Source organism: Aegilops tauschii, chromosome 6 (genome assembly GCF_002575655.3).
Source record: "Aegilops tauschii subsp. strangulata cultivar AL8/78 chromosome 6, Aet v6.0, whole genome shotgun sequence".
Classification (NCBI taxonomy): Eukaryota; Viridiplantae; Streptophyta; class Magnoliopsida; order Poales; family Poaceae; genus Aegilops; species Aegilops tauschii.
In genome coordinates, this window is record NC_053040.3 from 127,391,836 (window position 1) to 127,417,826 (window position 25,991).

Here is a 25,991-nt window from a genome sequence, read left to right on the forward strand (position 1 = left end):
AGCTTGGGGATGCTTCATACGTCTCCAACGTATCTATAATTTTTGATTGCTCCATGCTATATTATCTTCTGTTTTGGACATTATTGGGATTTATTATTCACTTTTATATTATTTTTGGGACTAACCTATTAACCGGAGGCCCAGCCCAGAATTGCTGTTTTTTTGCCTATTTCAGAGTTTCACAGAAAAAGAATACCAAACAGAGTCCAAACGGAATGAAACCTTCGGGAACGTGATTTTCGGAACGAACATGATCCAGGAGACTTGGAGCCTACGTAAGAGAAGCTTCCAGGAGGCCATGAGGTAGGGGGCCGCGCCCTCCACCCTCGTGGGCCCCATGTTGCTCCACCGACGTACTCCTTCCTCCTATATATACCTACGTACCCCCAAATGATCAGAAACAGAGCCAAAAACCTAATTCCACCGCCGCAATCTTCTGTACCCATGAGATCCCATCTTGGGGCCTATTCCGGAGCTCCGCCGGAGGGGGCATCGATCACGGAGGGCTTCAACATCAACACCATAGCCCCTCTGATGAAGTGTGAGTAGTTTACCTCAGACCTTCGGGTCCATAGTTATTAGCTAGATGGCTTCTTCTCTCTTTTTGGATCTCAATACAATGTTCTCCCCCTCTCTTGTGGAGATGTATTCGATGTAATCTTCTTTTGCGGTGTGTTTGTTGAGACCGATGAATTGTGGGTTTATGATCAAGTTTATCTATGAACAATATTTGAATCTTCTCTGAATTCTTTTATGTATGATTGGTTATCTTTTCAAGTCTCTTCGAATTATCAATTTGGTTTGGCCTACTAGATTGATCTTTCTTGCAATGGGAGAAGTGCTTAGCTTTGGGTTCAATCTTGCGGTGTCCTTTCCCAGTGACAGTAGGGGTAGCAAGGCACGTATTGTATTGTTGCCATCGAGGATAACAAGATGGGGTTTTTTTTTAATCATATTGCATGAATTTATCCCTCTACATCATGTCATCTTGCTTAAGGCGTTACTCTGTTCTTATGTACTTAATACTCTAGATGCATGCTGGATAGCAGTCGATGTGTGGAGTAATAGTAGTAGATGCAGGCAGGAGGCGGTCAACTTGTCTCGAACGTGATGCCTATATACATGATCATACCTAGATATTATCATAACTATGCTCAATTCTGTCAATTGCTCAACAGTAATTTGTTCACCCACCGTAAAATACTTATGCTCTTGAGAGAAGCCACTAGTGAAACCTATGGCCCCCGGGTCTATCTTCATCATATTAATCTTTCAACACATAGTTATTCCCTTTGCTTTTATTTTATTTTGCATCTCTATCACAAAAATACCAAAAATATTATCTTATCATATCTATCAGATCTCACTCTCGTAAGTGACCGTGTAGGGATTGACAACCCCTTATCGCGTTGGTTGCGAAGATTTATTTGTTTTGAGTAGGTGCGAGGGACTCGCGCGTAGCCTCCTACTGGATTGATACCTTGGTTCTCAAAAACTGAGGGAAATACTTACGCTACTTTGCTGCATCACCCTTTCCTCTTCAAGGGAAAACCAACGCAGTGCTCAAGAGGTAGCAATTACCTACAAGTGAGGAACATGATAGCCCTGAGGAATTTGAGCCTCAAATTTCCGACCATTGTTGTGCTACGCGCCAGCTGTCCCAAAATATCCACCCACCTAACGGTCATATCATTGAAGGGCATTTATGTCTTATCATGTCGGGCTACTCCCTAGGCTATCAATTGCCGCCCCCTACAACCACTAGCTGGTTGGCTGCTCCGAGAGAAACTGACACTTGTCATTGAGAGCATCCCATCCTCCGAGGACTTTGAGCGAAAATCATCAAGTGAGGAAAATCGAAACCCAAACACCTACAAACCCAAAGTGATTGAGCATCACTGAAGAAATTGTTCCTGTGTGGATCCGACGCTTGTTACCTTTGAAGACCGTGCATCTTCCAGATGGTTAGGCGTCATGGTCTAGAGCATCCAAGAGGAAATTGTGGATCGCTGAGTGACCGACTTTGTGAAGGTTTGGCAGTCGCCTGAAGACTTACCACGAGTGATCGGGAGAGGTCTGTGTGACCTTAGCTCAAGGAGAATACGGTGAGGACTATGTGTCCGGGACTGTGTGTCCTCAGGTTTAAATACCTAGCCGCTCCAACCAGACGTACAACTGTGACAACAGTTGGAACTGGTCTACCAAATCACTGTCTTCACCAAGCCTACTAGTTCTATTTCCTCAACCCTTCCAATTCCCCATTACTGTGTTGTGTGCTTGTTCATATCTGTTTGAAGACTTTGACTGAAGACTTTGTCAATTTCCTCAGTTCAATTTCTTCAGTCTGTTTGTCTTCATCCTATTTGTCCTGTGCTTACGCTTTCTGTACTCTGTGTTTGTTTTCATTTCATCATGATGAATATGCTTATGTTATGTTATGTCTGCATCTGAGTACTTATTCCACTGCAAGTACACTACCGCAGGATGCTGCTAACGCGACACTATGATCAGAGACCCTTCGAGAAACTATGTGCGATGCCATAATCGCAAACGGTGGTGTATGAAAACCGTCAGAAATGTGTAAAATGTTTGCGATGACGGATGCATCAAACACGGTTCAGGTTTTAGTTGCGTGTGCGATGAAGGGCATACGGTTCAGTTCAATGAACTATTTGCGATGAGGAGGAACAAAAGAAACGGGAAGCCAGATGGAGGCGTGTGTGATACACAACATACGGTTCACTCGGATGAACTGTTTGTGATTAGGCAACACAAAAGAAACGGTCAGCCAGATCAAAGGTGTGTGCGATATACGGCATGCGGTTCACTCGGATGAACTGTTTGCGTTGCGAGATGAGAACAGAAACGGTTCAACTTCACAAGATGTGTGTGATACGCGGCAAACAGGTCTGTAATCAGAAATGTGTCTGAAGACCGATAAGAACACACACGGTTGCTGCTAATAAGACGTGTGTGTTGTGCGATGGGATTGCATACAGAACAACAATGTATATATATACACACACTTATAAGGACATGCTTGCATAACCAAATTAAACATCCACTTACATAGGTGGCTACTACAACCATGGCATTTGCACACACCAAAGTAAACTATTACATGCATAATTTCATAGGTGGCTACTACACACATGCCATTTCCACACACACCAATAAAGTAAACCATATATTACATGCATTATTAACTAGCATAAACGATCATCTGATCACCATTTACTTCTTGTGACGCTTGCTCTTCTTGTGGCTCGATCCGGGCTCGTCGATTTGGGTAACGAGGCACTTCCTCATGTCAACGATCCGCGTGTGCATCTCGTAGCATGTGTACACGCTCTTGGCCGCGAACCTGAGGTGAGGTTCATCCAGTTGCCGCATCCAGGCCTTGTGCCAGGATACGGGACTTGTTCTCTGGGCATCCTGCTTCATCTTTTTGTAGTAGGGGTCAATGATGGCCGAGGCGAGTTCGACCAGGGAGTCCTGCTTCGTGCTGCCCTAGACCCTATAGTGGTCATGGATTTCGACAAGGTTCTTGCAGGCCAAGCCCGTAACACTGAGTGCTTTTACATCATCTTTGGTATCCACGGTGCTGTTGACAAACCTGTTGAAACGGTCACAAGGCTCTGTGGCCATGCAGTAGTGGTAGATGAGGACATGATGGCGCATGCAAAACTGGGCGACGGCAACCTTCTGATCTATGCCGGGACGACCGACGGTGTACTGGAGGTCAATGCCGACCACCTTGTAATTATCTCCAGCAAGCAACTACTCAACGCTGTTGATGTAGTCGTCCACCATGGCCGGGTCGATGGTGTACACCATCGAGAGATCCGTCTCCCTCGCGTGGGTCTCCACTCTATGCTCGCCAAACTCCATTGGAGCGCCGCCGGACATCCCCTCTCTATGTGTCGTCGCGGGTGTGCTTGTTGTGTTGTGGGGCGCGATCGAATGGTTGAAGAGACTAAGGTTATAATGGCCGCGGGAATTAAAGGGGAAGCCGGACGGCCAGGAATATCGGCAGGCCCTGATGGCAGTTCTAATTTGCAGCGCGTAACTCCATCGTGCCGCATGTAACTGCATCGCGTGGCAACGCGCGCGGCGCAACCGCATGCATATGGGGCCCCCGACGTGATCGTGCGCACGCCCAACCGCTGGCAGAGCGCGCACGGAGGGACGCGAGCAGAGCGCTCCGCGGTCGCCTCAAGGAAAAGCTGTCCACAAGCCGAGCGCGCCGACGGACACGAGCAGAGCGCGCAAACGGACGCGACCGAGCGCGCCGCGACGCCTAACGACGAGCACAGCGCGCTGCGGCACCTAACGGTGAGCAGAGCTTGCCGAGGTACGCGAGCAGAGGATGGCACAGTGATATGTGGCAAATAAGACGAACTGTGCAAGCGATGTCGGAGACATCAAGCACGAATCAGATTAGAGTTGCGTGTGTGATACGTGACAGACAGTTGATCCATCGGAGCTGTTTGTGATGGAATAAGCCGTGTGTGTTGCAGGCAAATGCTTGCAGGTGTATAACCTTAAATTTAACCAAAAAAGTGTTAATGCATGTTACAAAAATTGTATAGCTGGAAACTATGTTCAAATACGACTCCAACGATATAATCTATGGCGACATGCATTCGTATTTTATTAGTTAATAAATCCTACTTATAAACCAGGACGGGGGTATACTAGGTAATTAAATCGCAAACTTTTTTTTATTAACTGTATGTGTACGTGTCCTGTCGTCCTCCTCTCGCACATCTTGTCACCCCGCTGCCGCAGACGGCTTACAGCGCAAGCTTGCACAGCGCGCAGGGGTGTTCTTTTGGCCAAATGGTGGCGCCAATGAATCGTCGGTGCGCCCGTTCCCACGCAACCTCGCAGGTTCCCGCGCAAGCTTCTCGCCCGACTCGGTGAAATCCCCCAAAATCCCAATGCTTACCGGCGTGCTATAGAAACCCTCACGGCCGGCGAGTCCTGCGTCGCATTTTCCCCTCCCTCCCTGTAGCTTATCTCATCTGCTTCTTCCACAATCGCCAATGGCACCGGTCCGTCGTCGTCGCTCAGCCACTCCACGGTCATCAGAGGACAGCTCCAGCTAGGAGGCTACACCGCGGCGGCGGCGCAGTCCCCGGCGTAGTATAGTGCGCGTGGCATCCTTGTTGGGTGTGCGCGGAACACCCACCACACACTCCGCCGCCGCTACCCGTCGGCAGCTGTTGCCGGCCGCCGTTGCCGCCACAGCACCGTCGAAAGCCAGGGCCATCTCCTGCTCCGCCGCCGCAGCCCGAAGGCGGTAGGTGGCCGTCGTGGCCGCCACCCCACTGCCAGCCACCGTGGCCATCACCCGCTCCGCCACCGCAGCCCGAAGGTGGGAGGTGGTGGTCGTGGCCGCCACCCCATCATCGGCCGCCGTGGCCGCCAGCCCACCGTCGACCGCCGGGATCATCACCCGGTCCGCCACCACCGCCCGAAGGAGGGGGGCGGAGGTGGAGGCCCGCACGTGCGTCAGCGACCTGGCGCGCTACATCGAGTTCCTGCGGGAAGAGGAGGAGTGCCTCATCGAGCACGCAAAGAGCCTTACCGCAGCCGTGGCCGCAGCACACGCCGACGCAGAGGCGAGGAATTAGGAGATCTACGAGCAGTCCGGCCGCTTCGAGAGGGATCGTCTGGAGCGGCAGTGGGAGTTCGAGCTGGCGAGCGTCGCTGAACGTGTAGCGGCGGCAGGCACCGTATTGCATTTGCCTAGCTCGTTGGTAGGCTCCTCCTCCTCCTCTGCCTCTTACTGAGCGCGCTCGGCAGAGGAGAGGCTGCCGGAAGTAGCACAAAGCCCCTCCGTGGTAGTAGTAGTATTTAGGGTCTATTTTGTTCAGTTCATCTCACTATAGATGTGTGGTCGAACTGTACAACGTACTTAAAATTAGCTAGTATATATAGTTGAACTAGCTATTTCAGTACGTGGTTGGCAACAATTGGGGAGAAGTTTGGTCGGTTCAGCTGTCGAGTTGAACTGTTTGTATAAATTAAGAACGACTGCTTAATGTATGAATGAAATCTATGCTTAATTACTGAATTTTAGTTGCAAAAATTACATAGTGCTAATGATTTCTAGCTGCATATTTTGACAAATCGCAGTGTTACAAGGATTGACAAATGGCAACGTTACTAGATCAACAAATGTAAATCTTTCCAGTTTGACAAATGGCAACATACCCAATATGACAGATGCAAATCTTACAAATTGTTTGTACGTGGTTGCACACGGGTCATCCAGAACAACCGTTTGCATTGAAGGGATGCACAAATCCTATGCTGCTCTCACTTTGCATACGGGTGTTCTATCTAAATCGTTTGCGATCAAGAGCTGCAGAAATCCTGCTCGGCACATTTTCTCTTGGCTTCTTGGGAAAGCTGTCGGTTTGCATACGGGTGTTCTAACTAAAACATTTGCGATGAGTGTTTTATATTTAAAAAGCGAATTAAACTGCGGCTTGGGCGCCATTAATGGAGAGGACGCAAGCAAGGCGGGCGGCCATGGAAATCAAAGGGCTCGCTTCCCAGTGAGCCTGCCCAGCGTACAACTCGCACGCTTCCCGGTGAGCTTGCGCACTCGAGGACAGCTTGCACGCCTCTCGGTCAGCTTGCGCACCGGACGGCGCTCGCACGCCTCTCGTTCAGTCAAGGTCAAGCAGCTGTCCGCACAACACCTCCTATAGCCATTAAAACCAAGACACGTGGCGTCACATGAATGGTTAACAGAATTTTGGATTTACTAGAATTTAAAAACCACGCATCTCAATGTTTTGCCAGCAATCAACGGTGCCCCGGTGTTTGAAATTCCTGCCCATTTCTTGCATGGGACCTAAGCATGCACCCAAGGACACAGATTTGATTTTTCAACCAATTTATATGCACCGGAGCATGTGCATGTAGTTCAAATTTGAATTATGCACATAAAATGCATTGAAAACTCAGTTAATGCATAAAAATGTCCAAACGAACCCCAAAAAATCACAAAAATTCACACAACACTCCTGTTGTTCTATGTTGACACGAGAAAAAAAATTGAAAGCAATAAGAGGCAATGGATATCGTTTCGTCCCCAAAGGTGGGACGTTCCCTACCAAAAACCATCATGCTTGTTGTGAGAAGCTCCGGTTTGTGAGAAGCATATACCCAAACCTGCCCCAAATGGGACAAAATTTGTACCACGGCATGTTGATGCCGCTCCATGATAGCGTGCCAAGTTTCATGAATTTCAGATGAGTTTTGGATTTACTAGAATTTAAAAACCAGGAATCTCAATGTTTTGCCAGCAATCAACGGTGCCCCGATGTTTGAAATTCATTCCCATTTCTTGCATGGGACCTAAGCATGCACCCAAGGACACATATTTGATTTTTCAACCAATTTATATGCACTGGAGCATATGCATGTAGTTCAAATTTGAATTATGCACATAAAATGCATTGAAAACTCAGTTAATGCATAAAAATGTCCAAACGAACCCCAAAAATTCACACAACACTCCTGTTGTTCTATGTTGACATGAGAAAAAAAAATGTGAAAGCAATAAGAGGCAATGGATATCGTTTCGTCCCCAAAGGTGGGACGTTCCCTACCGAAAATCATCATGCTTGTTGTGAGAAACTCCGGTTTGTGAGAAGCATATACTCAAACCTGCCCCAAATGGGACAAAATTTGTACCACGGCATGTTGATGCCGCTCCATGATAGCATGCCAACTTTCATGAATTTCACACGAGTTTTGGATTTACTAGAATTTAAAAACCAGGCATCTCAATGTTTTGCCGGCAATCAATGGTGCCCCGGCGTTTGAAATTCATTCCCATTTCTTGCATGGGACCTAACCATGAACCAGAGGACACATATTTGATTTTTCAACCAATTTATATGCACTGGAGCATGTGCATGTAGTTCAAATTTGAATTATGCACATAAAATGCATTGAAAACTCAGTTAATGCATAAAAATGCCAAACGAACCCCAAAAAATCACAAAAATTTACACAACACTCCTGTTGTTCTATGTTGACACGAGAAAAAAAAATTGAAAGCAATAAGAGGCAATGGATATCGTTTCGTCCCCAAAGGTGGGACGTTCCATACCGAAAACCATCATGCTCGTTGTCAGAAGCTCCGGTTTGTGAGAAGCATATACCCAAACCTGCCCCAAATGGGACAAAATTTGTACCACGACGTGTTGATGCCGCTCCATGATAGCATGCCAAGGTTCATGAATTTCAGACGAGTTTTTGATTTACTAGAATTTAAAAACCAGGCATCTCAATGTTTTGCCGGCAATCAACGGTGCCCCGGTGTTCGAAATTCATTCCCATTTCTTGCATGGGACCTAAGCATGCACCCGAGGACACATATTTGATTTTTCAACCAGTTTATATGCACTGGAGCATGTGCACGTAGTTCAAATTTGAATTATGCACATAAATGCATTGAAAATTCAGTTAATGCATAAAAATATCCAAACGAACCCCGAAAAATCACAAAAATTCACACAACACTCCTGTTGTTCTATGTTGACACGAGGAAAAAAATTGAAAGCAATAAGAGGCAATGGATATCGTTTCGTCCCCAAAGGTGGGACGTTCCCTACCGAAAACCATCATGCTTGTTGTGAGAAGCATATACCCAAACCTGCCCCAAATGGGACCAAATTTGTACCACGGCATGTTGATGGCGCTCCATGATAGCATGCCAAGTTTCATGAATTTCAGACGAGTTTTTGATTTACTAGAATTTAAAAACCAGGCATCTCAATGTTTTGCCGGCAATCAACGGTGCCCTTGTGTTTCAAATTCATTCCCATTTCTTGCATGGGACCTAAGCATGCACACAAGGACACATATTTGATTTTTCAACCAGTTTATATGCACTAGAGCATGTGCATGTAGTTCAAATTTGAATTATGCACATAAATGCATTGAAAACTCAGTTAATGCATAAAAATGTCCAAACGAACCCCGAAAAATCACAAAAATTCGCAAACCACTCCTGTTGTTCTATGTTGACACTCGAAAAGTTTTGAAAGCAATAAGAGGCAACGGATACCGTTTCGTCCCCAAAGGTGGCACGTTCCCTACCGAAACCATCACGCTTGTTGTGAGAAGCTCTACTTTGTGAGAAGCTAATACCCAAACCTGCCCCAAATGGGAGAAAATTTGTACCACGGCATGTTGATGCTGCTACATGATAGCATGCCAAGTTTCATGAATTTCAGACGAGTTTTGGATTTATTAGAATTCAAAAACCAGGCATCTCAATGTTTGCGGCCGAGTGACGGTGGCAGGGTGTTTGAAATTCATTCCCATTTCTTGCATGGGACCTAATCATGCAACCAAGGACACACATTTGATTTTTCAATAAGTTTATATGCACTGGAGCATGTGCATGTAGTTCAAATTTGAATTATGCGCATAAAATGCCTGGAAAACCCAGTTAATGTATAAAAATGTACAAACGAACTGTGAATCATTACACACTATAGTTGCATGTTCACTGCAGATATAAGTTCTAACAATTCAAACACCATCCTTTGTAGCTGTGGCCCCATTACGTAATTCAAGTGATCAATATGATAAATCAAGTAGATCACACACAGTTTATTATCACCAACCGTGTGAGATGCAACACAAAATATCTTGGAGCACTGTCAGTGGATAGTACGCCCATGGCTGACGAGAGAAGGTGCGTCGGCTACAGTCCACAACCGGCGTGTCAAGCACACTAGCTCACTCCCCAAATATCATTTCACTGTTCATTCGTCGCCGGTGAACGTGGACCCACGCCGTGAGGGCAACTTCGGCGGCCCACTCCGGCGAGAGCGCAGCCGCAGCCGCCAGGCGCGTGCTAACAAGCTTTGTGAGGCGACCGCAGTCTGCGTCCGGGCGGCCAAGGCAGCCCAAACGGCCGCTGTTGCTTCTCAGGCGGCGGCAGCAGCATCTGCCTCAGGGATAGCAACTGGCGAGAGTGGCACAGCATCTGTCCATTCCGCAGCGGCGGGCTTAGCCTGCTGGAGGCCGCCCACTACCATGTCGAGGCCGTCCACGCCTAGCTCGTGGCGGTCACCACACAAATCGAATGAAGCTTCTCTGACAACGGTCGGCAACCCATAGCCGAAGAGCTGGCAATCGCCGAGAGAGTTAGAGTAGTCGTCTGTTCCTGCGCGGCATACCTTGCCACGACGGAGCCCGCCATAGCCCAGATGGCGTCCGCCCACGCCCAGCTCATGGTGGCCTTTTCCAAAAGATGGCGGACGCGGATGGCGAGATGCTTGCCGAGTATGGTGCGATGGATGCCATGGAGCCCCTTCCCCAGGAGACCGTCAGGCGTGAGCTGGACATGGAGGCGGCGGCGAAGATCGACGAGCACTAGCCGTAGTAGTACTCTTTGTTTTGTTTAATTAAGAGCGCCAGTCTTTAATTTGTTAGAGTAATGTTTAGGTCAGCTAGCTCTGTTTAATTGCTGAACTTGCTCGATTAAGAAGTTAGTCTCCTTTGTGTACCCAAATTATGCAATGACGTGGATGACCACTGTAACCAGGGAAATTCGAACCAAAAATTCTGACGTTCAAACTCAACACACATGGGTTTAGCTATCTGAATCGTTTTTGATGTTCACATATCGTACACAGTTCTGAATAAGGGACCATGTCCGATGACACTTTGTGCGCCAGTTTTTTGGCTGAAGCGACTCCAAATTTTCGGCTTCCGCGGAAATATCTACCTCCCCGCCCCCTCCCCCTTACCAAAAGCCACATTTCCCCTCTTTCCGCCTTCCTTTCCAAGTTGAAACCTTCACTCCTTGCTTGCAGCACCGCCGCCTCCTCGCCGGCGACCCTCCTTCATGCTCCTCGACCTCGCCTATCCAGGCAGGTAGTCCACACCCGACCCACATCCCCCTCCTCATTCCACATCCCACATGCCCCTACCGCCGGCGTGAGCGCGACACCTTCCACACAAATCACCGACCCCTCCACCAAATAAGCGCCGGCCTAAGCCATGGTGCACGCAGTATAGCCAGGAGCATTTGGCAGCGGAGAAGCAAATCGCGGCCGCACGCGCGGATGAGGTCGCGATGGCTGCCATTCGTGCCGACCCCCAGATCTTGAAGGAGCACCTTGCCATTTGCTAGCTACGCCGGTTATGCATGCTCGGTTTACCCGTTGCGTGTGTTGCTCCTGCCTTTCCTTCACAAATTCTAGTGAATTGTGCTATCTAATTTTACCATGCAATCTGTTGCTCTAGTGTATACGTTCTATATGTCATGCAGTGTGGTGCTCACTTATTGATTTTTTTGTTAATTAGTTGTCGTCTTCAGTTAACTGTTTGGTTTAGTTCTGCAAATGTGATTTTCAATTCTTCAGGCAGCAATTTTGTATTGTCTTCCATGTGAGAAATAAATCGAATTTATCTTTACAAAATTGTGGGTGCATTCTGTTATTGTATACCATGTAAGGAATAAATTGAATTTGGCTGTAGTAAATACACGAGAAACAAATATAATTGCTACCATTGGCTGTAGTTAACTGTTTGGTTAACTGTCTGATCTTCTATTAGGAGTATGTTATATTGTGCAATGTGGTGCTCAGTTAATGTTTGGTTCATTTGTTGTGGTGTTTAGTTAACTGCTTGGTTCAATGTTATATTGTGCAATGTGGTGCTCAGTTAATGTTTGGTTTATTTGTTGTGGTGTTTAGTTAACTTCTTGGTTCAATTCTGCAATGCGATGTCCAATTGTCGTGGGTAGAATTTTGTATTGTTGTGCATGTGAGGAATAAATCGAATTTGGCTGCACTTAATACATGAGAAACATATACAAGTGCTATATTTCCTAGATCTTAATCATGCTTGGTTTGGATAAATGGGTTTTCCCTATGGCTTGAATTAATCTGATGAATCTGCAATGTGATTATTTTTCATCAACATATTTTACTGATAGCATGCGAACCCTTACTTAACCTGATGACTAACTACCTTATATGTGTTGCAGGGAAACAATGGGAAGCACTGAGGTTTACAATCGAGGTTAGCACGTGCATGGTCCGTTGTCTAATAGCATATTATTGTGCAATTGCAGGAACCATTCTAATATTTAGGTTTTTAACAATTTGGTCTTGCACGTGTAGGTCCTGCTGTCAGAGGTTTTGACCCACTGTTCGACCCTTTTTGCATATGGGGAAATGAGTTGTCCATGAATATCAGTCAAGTCAAGAAACTCAGAAAGATTGTTAGGATAAAGAAATTAGCGACAAAAAACAACAAGATTTTTGTCTGCACAATGAAGAAGACATCAGTTCACTACAGGATGGTACTAACTATTATACCTTGCCTTTTTTTATTCCTTTGCCCCATTTCCAACATAGAGAAGATATTTATGCACATCCTTGTTTTCAGGCCTTTCCAAAGCAGTTCACTGATGATTACCTCTCAAACCACCTGTATGGTCAGGAGGCGAGGAAGGTATTCATACAACACCCATGGTTCAATATTGAAGTGTTCCTGAAGAGGACGAAGGATGGACGGTCAATCATCCATAGGCACTGGCCTAAAGTTACAAAGGCCTTCGACATCAATGAAGGCTCAATATTCGCTTTCTGCTTCAGCAGTTTTCCAGATGAGATACATCTGTCTATGTACCGTCTATGATGCTAATTTCGAAAGGTTATAGATGTTGCATGTGAAACTTGGTCTTGGTGTAGTTGTGTAATGGGGTAGCTGAGTGCTGAAGCTATATGATGTTGTACTCTGATGTATTTCAATTATGAAAATGAAATATATTGTGTGCTTAATATGAACTGTCAATTAAATTAATAAATGGATTATGAATAATCAGATAATTAGCATGCTAGTGGCGAATTAGCCTACTAATTGGGTTTTGCTATTGCAAACGGTTGTTAAAAAATACCGTGGGCGATGACCTCAGGCAACGCACACAGTTTCTAGGAATAAACCGTGTTGGATAAATGAACAATCACACACGACTTTCTCTTGAAAACTATTTGCGTTAGGCCACCTTACGCAAACGTTTACCACATGAAAACTGTGTGTGATGGACAGCCTCTGCCACACAGTTTCTTCCATGGACCGTGTGTGATATATTCAATAACGCAAGCGATTTAACGAGAAAAATTGTGTGTGATGTACCTGTTAACAGAAACGTTTTCCTTCGAGCGACTATGTGGGATGTACATACGAACGGAAACGTTTAGCAGGGACTGACTGTGTGGGATGTACTTGCGACCAGAAACAATTTCGCCGTATAATTGTATTTTTTTAGCTCTACTATATGTATTTCCGTATTTGAGCGCTCGCCGGTCGCACATGACCTCATTTTGCCGAACGTGTGTGCCAGGAGGGCATATCCCCGACGGTTTGTGGGTCGTGTGGGAAGGACCCCCCTATCGCCCACACTCACTTGGCGACAGTTCCAGATGCCGTCGCAGAAAGGGGTTTTAAACCGTTTGTTTAGGAGCTCACTGTACTAGTGGTAGTTCTTCGCTCAGGAATTTCCTCACCCTGAAATTCCTCAGTGAAGAATTCATAAAAATCGCCTATTCACCCCCTCTAGTCGACTTAACGCACTTTCAGTACTAGTGTTAAAAAATTAAGGCGGGGTTTTCCTTCGCGAGATTAATCGATACAAATCCTCGTTTGACGTGTCAATTAATGCGTATTTTTTCCTCCAAAGCCCAAAGAGCTAACCATATCACTCCTCATCGCTTGATTAATGTAGCGCAATGCAAACCAACCTTCTCACTTCCGCATGCATGCAAGGGTATATTAATGTCCGTGGTTGCTACTACGAGGCAAACCACATCAATTTTGCCTCGATTAGTGTTAGTGGCCTTTTGCAAATTGTAATTTTGATATACTGGCCTTGTGTACAAAGAAATGGAGGTAGTAACTATTTGACTTCCTTCCCCATTGCGGTGACGTCGACGATATCTTGAACGTTGTGGTTGTAAGTGCATCTAGTGCCCCTTAGTGATTTTGGTGTATTGAAGACTTATAGGTTAAGCGACTGATGCATTTGTGAGTGTACACATGTATATAAGTCTATGAGGAGTTTGATATTTACAGAGAAAGTCGACCCCTAAAAATGAATGTCTTCAACTGAAGACTTTCTGAAGACTTTGAAAGTGAAGAAATTGGTGTGACCCTGAAGACTTGGTATTCATGCGAGGAACATGAAGCGTGAAGACTTTTGTTTTCGTAGTTTCATTTTCTCTTTCTTAAGTCATAGGAAACACCGTACTGTTAAAGGGGGTCGAGGAAAAACTAAGGAAAATTTTCCAAGTGATGCTCATCTCAAAATCCTACACCTACCAATCCCTTCGAGTGAAGCCATTGGAAATCTCATACAGCTCAGTCAATTTATTCAGTGACAGAGATGAAGTTCTTTTGGTCTCTGAGGAATTTGTTCTGACTGAGGAGTTAGGAATTCGCCAGTGCGGATTGCCTACAAGTGAGGAACATGATAGCCCTGTGGAATTTGAGCCTCAAATTTCCGACCGTTGCTGTGCTACACGCCAACTGTCCCAAAATATCTACCCACCTAACGGTCATATCATTGAAGGGCATTTATGTCTTATCATGTCGGGCTGCTCCCTAGGCTATAAATAGCCACCCCCTACAACCACTAGCTGGTTGGCTGCTCCGAGAGAAACTGACACTTGTCATTGAGAGCATCCCATCCTCCGAGGACTTTGAGCAAAAATCATCAAGTGAGGAAAACCGAAACCCAAACACCTACAAACCCAAAGTGATTGAGCATCACTAAAGAAATTGTTCCTGTGTGGATCCAACGCTTGTAACCTTTGAAGACTGTGCATCTTCCAGATGGTTAGGCGTCATGGTCTAGAACATCCAAGAGGAAATTGTGGATCGCTGAGTGACCGAGTTTGTGAAGGTTTGGAAGTCGCTTGAGGACTTACCATGAGTGATTGGGCGAGGTCTGTGTGACCTTAGCTCAAGGAGAATACGGTGAGGACTGTGTGTCCGGGACTGTGTGTCCTCAGGTTTAAATACCTAGCCGCTCCAACCTGACGTACAACTGTCACAACAGTTGGAACTAGTCTACCAAATCACTGTCTTCACCAAGCCTACTGGTTCTATTTCCTCAACCCTTCCAATTCCTCATTACTGTGTTGTGTGCTTGTTCATATCTGTTTGAAGACTTTGACTGAACACTTTCTCAATTTCCTCAGTTCTATTTCTTCAGTCTGTTTGTCTTCATCCTGTTTATCCTGTGCTTACGCTTTTTGTACTCTGTGTTTGTTTTCATTTCAGCATGATGATTGTGCTTATGTTATGTTATGTTATGTTATGTCGGCATCTGAGTACTTATTCCACTGCAAGTAGTTCTTCGCTTACGAATTTCCTCACCCTGAAATTCCTCAGTGAAGAATTCATAAAAATCGCCTATTCACCCCCCTCTAGTCGACTTAACGCACTTTCAATTGGTATGAGAGCAAGGTACTCCCTTGTTCTGTGTGATTTTGGTTTAACCGCCTGGAGTTTTAGTTATGTCGACCGCAGGTATGATCAAGGTCTCTGCTGGGTGTCCTACCTTTGATGTGACAACGATCTTTGGTATGCCGTGGAAAATGGTGTCCCCTCTGTCACTCCTACCATCAACACTGCTAATGTGAAGAGATTCAAGCAACTCAACTCACAAGCGAAGAACATCATATGTGGCCATCTGAGCAAAGGGCAGTATGGCAGAGTGAGTGCTTTGGAGACAGCTAAGCTCATCTGGGATAGGCTGTCCAAGGTCAATGAAGGAGTCTCAACACAGCGTGACTCTCGAGTTGACGTTCTTCACAATCTCTTCAACCGCTTCAAAAGACTCGACAATGAAAATGTTCAGCAAACCTTCAATCGCCTCACTGACATCTCAAATGAGCTTCAAGCACTTGGTGCCACTGACATCACCGACCATGAGGTGGTGAAGAAATTGCTGAGATCGCTTGATTCCTCATTTGACACTCTTGCACTGATGATACAAGAACGTGGAGACTACAAGTCACTTGATCCCGCTGATATCCTTGAAAGGCTAAACACTCATGAGTTCCAGCTTGCTGAGAAGAGAGATCTCTATGGACCGAGCTATGGCAGATCACGCGCTCTGAAGGCCAAGGCAGTGTCTGAATCTGAAGGTGAAGATTCTGGTAGCAGCCTTGGTGATCCTGAAGAACTGAGCCAGGAGCTAGCAATGCTCGTGAAGAAATTCCATAAGTCCTCAAGACGTGGTCGCTTTGGAAAACCCTCAAGAAGTGATGATTCCTCATCCCGTGACTACAAGAAGAGACTGTGCCACAAATGCAAGAAACCAGGTCACTACATTCAAGACTGTCCTCAGTGGGAAAAGGATTCAAAGAAGAAGAAATACAAGGATTACAGTTCTGATGACTCAAAGAAGATGAAGAAATCTTCAAAGTCCTCATCATCAAAATCCTCGAAGTCTTCATCTCACAAGAAGAGCAGCTCCAAGAAGGCTCGGGCATTCATTGGCAAGGAAATGGACTTTGAGGCTGAATCTGAAGAAAATGAGGAAGAGGAGGCATCTGAGGAGTCAGAATCTGGTGTGGCGAGCCTAGCCCTTGCTACTGCGTTCGTCAGCAAGTCCATCTTCAACTCTGAGGAAAATGGCTTCTACAAAAAGGCTGATGACGACGGTGATGACTACACTCCCGCCTATTGCTTCATGGCAAAGGGTGCCAAGGTACTCAAATACCCCTCCTCTGAATCATGTGAGGATGAATCTGATGAAAACCTCAAGCCTAGCTACTCTAAACTTGCTAAGATTGCTGTGAAACAACAAAAGGCTTTTGAAAAGGTTCAAAACATGCTAGACAAGAGCGAGGATATGTTGGGTGAAGAAATGGATCGCACCAAAACTTTTACTAAAAATCTTAAGAGACTTCAGTCCAAGTTTGACAATCTTCAGAATCATCATAACACTCTCTTATCTGATCATGAGAAGCTTTCTTATGAATTTCTTCAAAGAAAGCAAGATCTTGAGAAGCTAAGGGTGAGTTATGAAGATCTTCAGAAGGAGCGTGATTCATTACTTTCTCAACAAATCAGCGCTGCTCGGGAAGAATTTATTCCTCCATGTTTGAAGTGCATTGAACGTGAATCTGCTAATTCTTCACCTGAATGTTCAAATGCTTCTGTTGCTGCAAATTCTTCACCTGTCTCTGCTATCACTAATTCCTCATCTGAGGATATTGCTAGTATCACTGACAATGCAGGGTTGAAGGAATTGTATATGACAAGCATGTACAAAAGCCTCAAAGGGCATCAGGCTCTTTATGATGTGCTTAAAAAGCAGATTCTCAACAGGAACCCTAGGAAAGAGGGTATTGCCTTTGAAAGGAAACTCAATGCTGATGGAACATACTAGAAGCCTGAGCAGTATCCCAAAACCTCATGGGTTGCTGCAAAGGGACCTCCAGTAGATCCATCTACTCTATCTGGCTTTACATGTGAATCTCATTCTTCTGATCAGTCATTTGACTCCAACTATAAGCTGTTCAAAAATCAGAATGGTGAAGTATTTGCTAGATATGTTCGCACTAACTGCAGGAACGGTTCCCCTATGAAGAAAATCTGGGTTCCTAAAAGGTGCCTTGAAAGTCTTCAGGTGAATGTCATCATGACACCACCTGTGCAGAATAGGAACCCCAGACCAAATTCTTCATATGGACCAAATTCTTCATATGGATCCAAGTCCTAATACGGACCAAAATCCTCAAAAGGATCAAAGTCCTCATATGAACATCATCGTGCTAACACTTCTGTTTCACAGGGAAGATCTAAAAGTTATGAATATGTGCATTATTCTTCAAATCATTATGTTCATAAATCCTCGAAGAATTTCTCTGCTTATTCATATGCTTATCCTAACCCCTCTTATGTGAAAGGAAGTGGATTGGCATCTATGCCACCTTTCTCTTATGGAGCTCGCAGAATGATGAACTCTTTGCCACCCCTTCAGATGTGGGTGGTGAAGAAAAAGAAATAATCTCTTGTGCAGGGTCAGGTCTCCAGACGTACTTAAACATCTAAAGAATTTGCTGGAGACCTGAAATATGTTTGAAAGGACGCAAGATAATCATGAAGAAATGAATCTTCATTTCTCACGTCCTCATACTGCTATATCTGTTATATTGCTTGATGAAATAGGATGATCTACCCAAAGCCACTGAGTGCTTCTTTGATAGTGGATGTACAAATCACATGACTGGTGACAAGAACTTATTGATGGACGCTCCCTCATCTCCATCACATCTGAAGCATATCACCTATGCCGACAAAGGAAAAATCAAGGTATTGGGTCTAGGTAAGGTTGCGATCTCGAAGGATCGACACATGGCCAAAGTCATGCTTGTCGAGTCCTTAGGAATCAACCTCATGTCAGTCTCAATGCTTTGTGATCTTGATATGGTTGTTATCTTTGGCAAGTATCGTTGTGTTGTGATCATGGAAGCTGACCATTCCAAAGTCTACGGAGGCTTTAGGAGAGGAGATCTGTATATTGTTGATTTCTCTACAGGACCACAGCCTGCTATATGTCTACTTGCAAAAGCTTCAGAAGGCTGGCTATGGCATTGACAACTCGGTCATGCTGGAATGAGGAACATGCACACGCTAGTGAAGAAGAAGCATGTCATTGGCATTGAGAATGTCAAATTCCTCAAGGATCACTTGTGCGGAGCCTGTGAAGCTGGAAAGATGACCAAGGCCAAGCATCCAGCAAAGACTATCATGAGTACCCCTCGTCTATTTGAATTGCTTCACATGGATCTCTTTGGTCCTAACCATTATTCTGCATTCACCAATGAAGCATCTCTATATGGCTTTGTTATTGTTGATGATTACTATCGTTACACATGGGTGCATATAGTCACTTACAAACGTGAAGTGCAGGAAGTCTTCAAACGATTTTCCTCGAGGGCTTCAACCAACTTTGGTGTGAAGATCAAGCACATCAGAAGTAACAATGGGACTGAGTTCAAGAATACTGGTCTTGATGACTATCTTGATGAACTTGGTATTACTCATGAGTTATCTGCTCCTTATACTCCTCAGCAGAACGGTGTCGTGGAGCGTAAGAACAAGACTCTTGTTGAGATGGCCCGCACTATGCTTGACGAATACAAGATGCCTCGTCATTTCTGGATTGAGGCAAATGATACTGCGTGCCACATCATGAACAGGGTATATCTTCACAAATTCTTCAAGAAGACTGCATATGAACTTCTCACTGACAAGAAACCCAATGTGAGTTATTTCAAAGTCTTCGGTGCTAAATGCTAGATTAGAGATCCTCATCACAATTCTAAATTTGCACCAAAAGTACATGAAGGTTTTATGCTTGGTTACGGAAAGGACTCGCACACTTACAGAGTCTTTAACAACGTTCACCACAAAGTTGTTGAAACTGTAGATGTGCGGTTCGATGAAACTAATGGCTCACAAAGAGAGCACCTACCTCCCGTGCTAGATGAAAAGTCACCTGAGGAAACAATCAAGTTCAAGGCTACTGAGGATGTCATTCCTACCGAAGAATCTGACTTCCAGATCGTGAAGATCATCATGCTGGTGCATCTGAAGAAAATGGTTCTAAAGAAAATACCGATCCAATTCCTCGTTGCCAACCCGCTCATCCGCGCGTTGCAAATGAAGTGCAGATTGAGAAAATCATCAGCGACATCATCGCACCAGGTCCTCTCACACGCTCAAAAGCTTCACATTTATCTAACTTTTGTGGGCACTTCGCTTTCGTCTCTATCACAGAGCCCACTAAGGTAGATGAACCATTTCTGGAGCCTGAGTGGATTCAAGCTATGCAAGAGGAATTACATCAGTTCGAGCTCAACGACGTCTGGGAACTTGTCAAGCGACCAGACCCTCGCAAGCACAATATCATCGGCACAAAGTGGATCTAGCGCAACAAGCAAGATGAAAATGGCCTTGTGGTGAGGAATAAGGCACGGCTTGTAGCTCAAGGCTACACACAGGTTGAAGGAATTGATTTCGATGAAACTTTTGCACCTGTTGCTAGACTTGAGGCTATTCGCATATTACTTGCTTATGCTAACCATCATGACATCATGTTATATCAAATGGATGTGAAAAGTGCATTCCTCAATGGTAAGCTTGAGGAAGAAGTATATGTTGCTCAACCCCCAGGTTTTGAAGATCCAAAGCATCTTGACCAAGTCTACAGACTCAATAAGGCCCTCTATGGCCTTAAACAGGCCCCTCGGGCATGATATGATACTTTGAAGGAATTCCTCATGAAGAAAGGCTTCAAACCCAGTTCACTTGACCCAACTCTTTTCACCAAAACCTATGATGATGAATTATTTGTGTGCTAAATATATGTTGATGATATTATCTTTGGCTGTACTGACCAACGTTACACTGACGAATTTGGTTATATGATGAGGGAGGAATATGAAATGTCTATGATGGGAGAATTGAAATTCTTCTTAGGTCTTCAAATTCGTCAACAGCGCAACGACATCTTCATATATCAGGAGAAATACCTCAAGGATGTATTGAGGAAATTCGGCATGCAAGATTGCAAATGCGTCAAAATCCCTATGCCCACAAATGGCCATCTATGCACTGATGAAAATGGTATTGACTTTGATCAAAAGGTATACCGCTCCATGATTGGATCTTTATTGTATTTATGTGCATCTAGGCCAGATATTATTCTTAGTGTTTGCATGTGTGCCCGCTTTCAAGCTACACCGAAGGAATCACACCATAAGGCTGTGAAGCATATTCTTCGATATCTACCTCACACTCCAACACTTGGATTATGGTATCCCAAGGGCTCGGCTTTTGATCTCATTGGATATTTAGACTCTGACTATGCTGGTGATCGTGTGGACCTCAAGTCAACATCTGGCACATGCCATTTCCTCAGACGATCCTTGGTCTGTTGGTCCTCGAAGAAACAGAACTGCGTAACACTTTCCACTGCTGAAGCTGAGTACATTGCTGCTGGTTCGTGTTGTGCTCAATTGCTATGGATGAAGCAAACCCTCAAGGACTACGACATCAATGTGGAGAATGTGCCTCTCTACTGTGACAATGAGAGTGCCATCAAGATTGCTCATAACCCAGTTCAGCACTCGAAGACAAAGCACATTCAGATTCGTCACCATTTTCTTCATGACCATGTGTTGTTGGGCGACATCTCCATCGAGCACGTGAAGACTGAAGAACAGCTAGCCAATATCTTCACTAAGCCCTTGGATGAGAAGAGATTTAGCAAGTTGTGGTGTGAGCTAAATATCTTAGAATCTTCGAATGTCCCTTGAAAAGGACACACATCCTAACACTTATGCCAAATTGATGACTTAGATGTGCAACACACGAAGTAATCATTTTTACAATCAATGAAGACTAACCCTCTAAGTGTGAAGAAATTAACGAAGCATTTGATTCTTAGAGCCCTACGACAATTGTACGCGGCGTCTGAAATCATCATTCTTATACGGTGGGTTACACCACCAACAAAAGTTGAAAATCGTCAATTGAGTTTTCTTCATTTTTGAAATTCCTCAGTTGTTCATTTTCTTCAACTTTGCATTATCTTCACTATTTCCGTCGTTTTTGTTCATTGGCTATATGAGTTTATGTCCTCTACAACATTCACTTATTGCTATTTCTTCATGTTGCTTTTCTTCTAATTGAATGTGATCGGACCCTTCCCCCTCTATGCTAAACTCAACCCAGTCTGTTCACAAATTCTTCATGAGTATTTCTATTTGGAATCCGTTCAAAATCTTCACTGTGTCCTTGTCAGCTGAAGAATTTGCGAATGAAACGTTAAAATATTCTAATCTGAATTTTCGGCTTTTGCCGCTCAAACCGTTCCGCATTCTACGATAGGACTTATCTATTCACCCACGTTCTCACACGATCTCCACCTCTCTGTACGTGGGTGACACATGTCACAAGAATGAGAAGGGTCAGGGGCACGTTCAGCCATTTTCCTCGGGTGAACGGTTTTTCACCTCGCCTGTATATACCCTTCCCCTTCCTCAGTCTGTTTTTACTCCGCTCGACCTCACTCTCTCGCTCGAGCTCTCAAAACCTAGCGCCACCGCTACTTTCATCGTCGTTGGTGAGGAAGAGCTTCGCTGCCTCGACCTCGCCGCTGTCGTACTCGCGTCGGCCGTGGATTTCTTCTCTCCGCCGCCGCCATAGCCGTCTTCCTCAGCCAAGTTAGGGCGTGGAAGATCTGGACTGACGAACTTCTAAATCTACACCTCTCAGTTCATCGTGTTCTTCATCAAGGGTAATTAAAAGTCACTTTTACTGCCCTTGTTGATTCTTATGATTTCTATAAAATCTTCAAAAGGTGTTTATTCTTCAATCTTCACACACTAAACACCTCACACAAACATCTGTTCTTGATCTATTTCTCTTAAGCTAAATTTTCTTCAAGATTCCTCAATTGTGTGGATTCGCAATCTATACAACTCTGAAACCTAAGACAAAATGCTTATTGAAATTCCTCGGGACACCACTGGTCAAATTCCTCAAACTTGTTCTTTTTGCAAAAACTTCTGAGAACGCATATGACCTCTCCAAATTCTTCGCACCTATACTCTGTTCACAGGTACACATGTCCGCCGCTGAATCACTAGTTTCTCATCAACTTAACTCATTTGCAACGTTCCTCGAAGAAAAGTTGCATACCTCTTCAGAGAACTCAATCGTTCAAAATCCTCAGTTGAAGAAAATGGCTGACGGCAAGAAACCTCAGAAGGGAGGCAAGAAATTGGAAGTCAACACTGCGTTTGAGATTCCTGACGACATCTATGCAGGGTACTGTACACCCCCTGAGGAAACGATGAATGAGCGCAAAGTGCGCATTCAGAAGATTGAGAGGAGATGGGCCAGAGAATGGAGGGAATATCGCTATGTCACTCCAAAGTACATGAAGAAATTTGCTGTACACCCTCCATGCCCAAGACCTCCATTGGCACCTGGCCAAGAAGCTGATCCCACAAGCATCAGACGTGGTGAGGAATTTCCTGCTGAATGGGCCAAGCGTCAAGCCAAGTCCCATTCTTCCTTCTGCATTAGAAGCAAAGAAAACCAAGGCTGCGGAACAAGCAGAAGTGAAGAAGTGGAAAGCATCTGCTTCATCAGAGTCTTCAGTACCGAAGAAGATGAAGATATTGACAAGCTCGTTTGAGAATCCCATTGATGCTATTCCTGTCTCAAGTATGCCATCAAAGAAAATCATTCCTTTTGGTGAAGATTATGAGATCCCAAGCGGATCTGATGAAGATGTTCCTTCTGCTGCTTCTTTAGAGCAGTTGGACGAAGAAATTGAAGTGGATAATATCCCTTCAACCCCAGTTGTCTCATCGCCTATGCCCCAGTTCACAGCTGAAGAGGCAGGCGTTGAAGAATCGAATGAAGAAGATGAAGACGTGGACACTGGGAGCACCACTCCAATGATGAATGATGACTTTTGGGAAAGTCATCACCCCAACTCTCCCATGTTCACGCCATTGCAACAGATACCTCAGTCCCCAGTGCACACTGTGTTGGGGAACGTAGCAGAAATTCAAAATTTTCTACGCATCACCAAGATCAATCTATGGAGTACTCTAGCAATGAGGGGAAGGGGAGTGCATCTACATACCCTTGTAGATCGCGATGCGGAAGCATTGCAAGAATGCGGATGAAGGAGTCGTACTCGTAGCGATTCAGATCGCGGTTGATTCCGATCTAAGCGCCGAACCACGGCGCCTCCGCGTTCAACACACGTGCAGCCCGGTGACGTCTCCCACGCCTTGATCCAGCAAGGAGAGAGGGAGAGGTTGGGGAAGACTCCATCCAGCAGCAGCACGACGGCGTGGTGGTGATGGAGGAGCGTGGTAATCCCGCAGGGCTTCGCCAAGCACTGCGGGAGAGGAGGAGGAGGAGGTAGGGCTGCGCCAGGGAGAGGAAAACTCATGTGTTTGCATCCCCCAATACCTCAACTATATATAGGGGAGAGGGAGGGGGCTGCGCCCCCTCTAGGGTTTCCACCCCAAGGGGTGCGGCAGCCCCAAAACCCATCTAGGGTGGCGGCCAAGTGGGGGGGAGAGGGAGGCGCACCAGGCATGGGCCTTTAGGGCCCATCTGCCCTAGGGTTTGCCCCCTCTTCTCTCCAGGCGCATGGGCCTTGGTGGGGGGGCGCCCCAGCCCACCTAGGGGCTGGTCCCTTCTCACACTTGGCCCATGTATGCCTCCGGGGCCCTGTGGCCCCTCCCGGTGGACCCCCCGGACCCCTCCGGTGGTCCCGGTACACTACCGGTGATGCCCGGAACACTTCCGGTGGCCAAAACCATACTTCCTATATATAAATCTTTACCTCCGGACCATTCCGGAACTCCTCGTGACATCCAGGATCTCATCCGGGACTCCGAACAACATTCGGTAACCACGTACATCTATTCCCTATAACCCTAGCCTCATCGAACCTTAAGTGTGTAGACCCTACGGGTTCGGGAACCATGCAGACATGACCGAGACGTTCTCCGGCCAATAACCAACAGCGGGATCTGGATACCCATGTTGGCTCCCACATGTTCCACGATGATCTCATCGGATGAACCACGATGTCGGGGATTCAATCAATCTCGTATACAATTCCCTTTGTCTATCGGTATGTTACTTGCCCGAGATTCGATCGTCGGTATCCCGATACCTTGTTCAATCTCGTTACCGGCAAGTCTCTTTACTCGTTCCGTAACTCACATCATCCCGTGATCAACTCCTTGGTCACATTGTGCACATTATGATGATGTCCTACCGAGTGGGCCCAGAGATACCTCTCCATTTACACGGAGTGACAAATCCCAGTCTCGATTCGTGCCAACCCAACAGACACTTTCGGAGATACCTGTAGTGCACCTTTATAGTCACCCAGTTACGTTGTGACGTTTGGTACACCCAAAGCATTCCTACGGTATCCGGGAGTTGCACAATCTCATGGTCTAAGGAAATGATACTTGACATTAGAAAAGCTCTGAGCAAACGAACTACACGATCTTTGTGCTAGGCTTAGGATTGGGTCTTGTCCATCACATCATTCTCCTAATGATGTGATCCCATTATCAACGACATCCAATGTCCATGGTCAGGAAACCGTAACCATCTATTGATCAACGAGCTAGTCAACTAGAGGCTTACTAGGGACATGGTGTTGTCTATGTATCCACACATGTATCTGAGTTTCCTATCAATACAATTCTAGCATGGATAATAAACGATTATCATGAACAAGGAAATATAATAATAACCTATTTATTATTGCCTCTAGGGCATATATCCAACAGTCTCCCACTTGCACTAGAGTCAATAATCTAGTTCACATCACGATGTGATTAACACTGACAGGTCACATCACCATGTGACCAACATCTAAAGAGTTTACTAGAGTCAACAATCTAGTTCACATCACTATGTGATTAACACTCAATGAGTTCTGGTTTGATCATGTTATGCTTGTGAGAGAGGTTATTAATCAACGGGTCTGAACCTTTCAGATCCGTGTGTGCTTTACGAATATCTATGTCATCTTGTGGATGCTACCACGCGCTACTTGGAGCCATTTCAAGTAATTGCTCTACTATACGAATCCGGTTTACTACTCAGAGTCTTCCGGATTTGTTGAGGATATAGACCTGGGGGTCACCCGCCAGGAGGGCCGGGTTACTCCAAGGATCATTACCAGAAGCCCGGAGCTAAGTTTCAGGATAATGGGCCAGAGATGGGCGGAGACCCGGATATAGCTTAAAGCCCGTAGTTACAATCATTGTTATAGTAGACTTGTAGTGAAAGGCAAGTATTGTTTAGAGTCCGAGCCGGACACTCTTATGAGCCGGCCGGGACTCTAAGAGCTGCTGGGC

At 45.4% G+C, this 25,991-nt stretch overlaps 1 protein-coding gene across 1 annotated transcript; it reads left to right on the forward strand.

The window, feature by feature from the left end:
- Window positions 1–16,045: 16,045 nt before the first annotated feature.
- Window positions 16,046–17,568, forward strand: LOC141025887 (uncharacterized). Its single transcript, XM_073501821.1, has 2 exons — window positions 16,046–16,922; window positions 17,561–17,568. Exons 1-2 carry the CDS (start codon window positions 16,046–16,048, stop codon window positions 17,566–17,568), a joined length of 885 nt encoding a protein of 294 aa, XP_073357922.1.
- The last annotated feature ends 8,423 nt before the right edge of the window (window positions 17,569–25,991 follow it).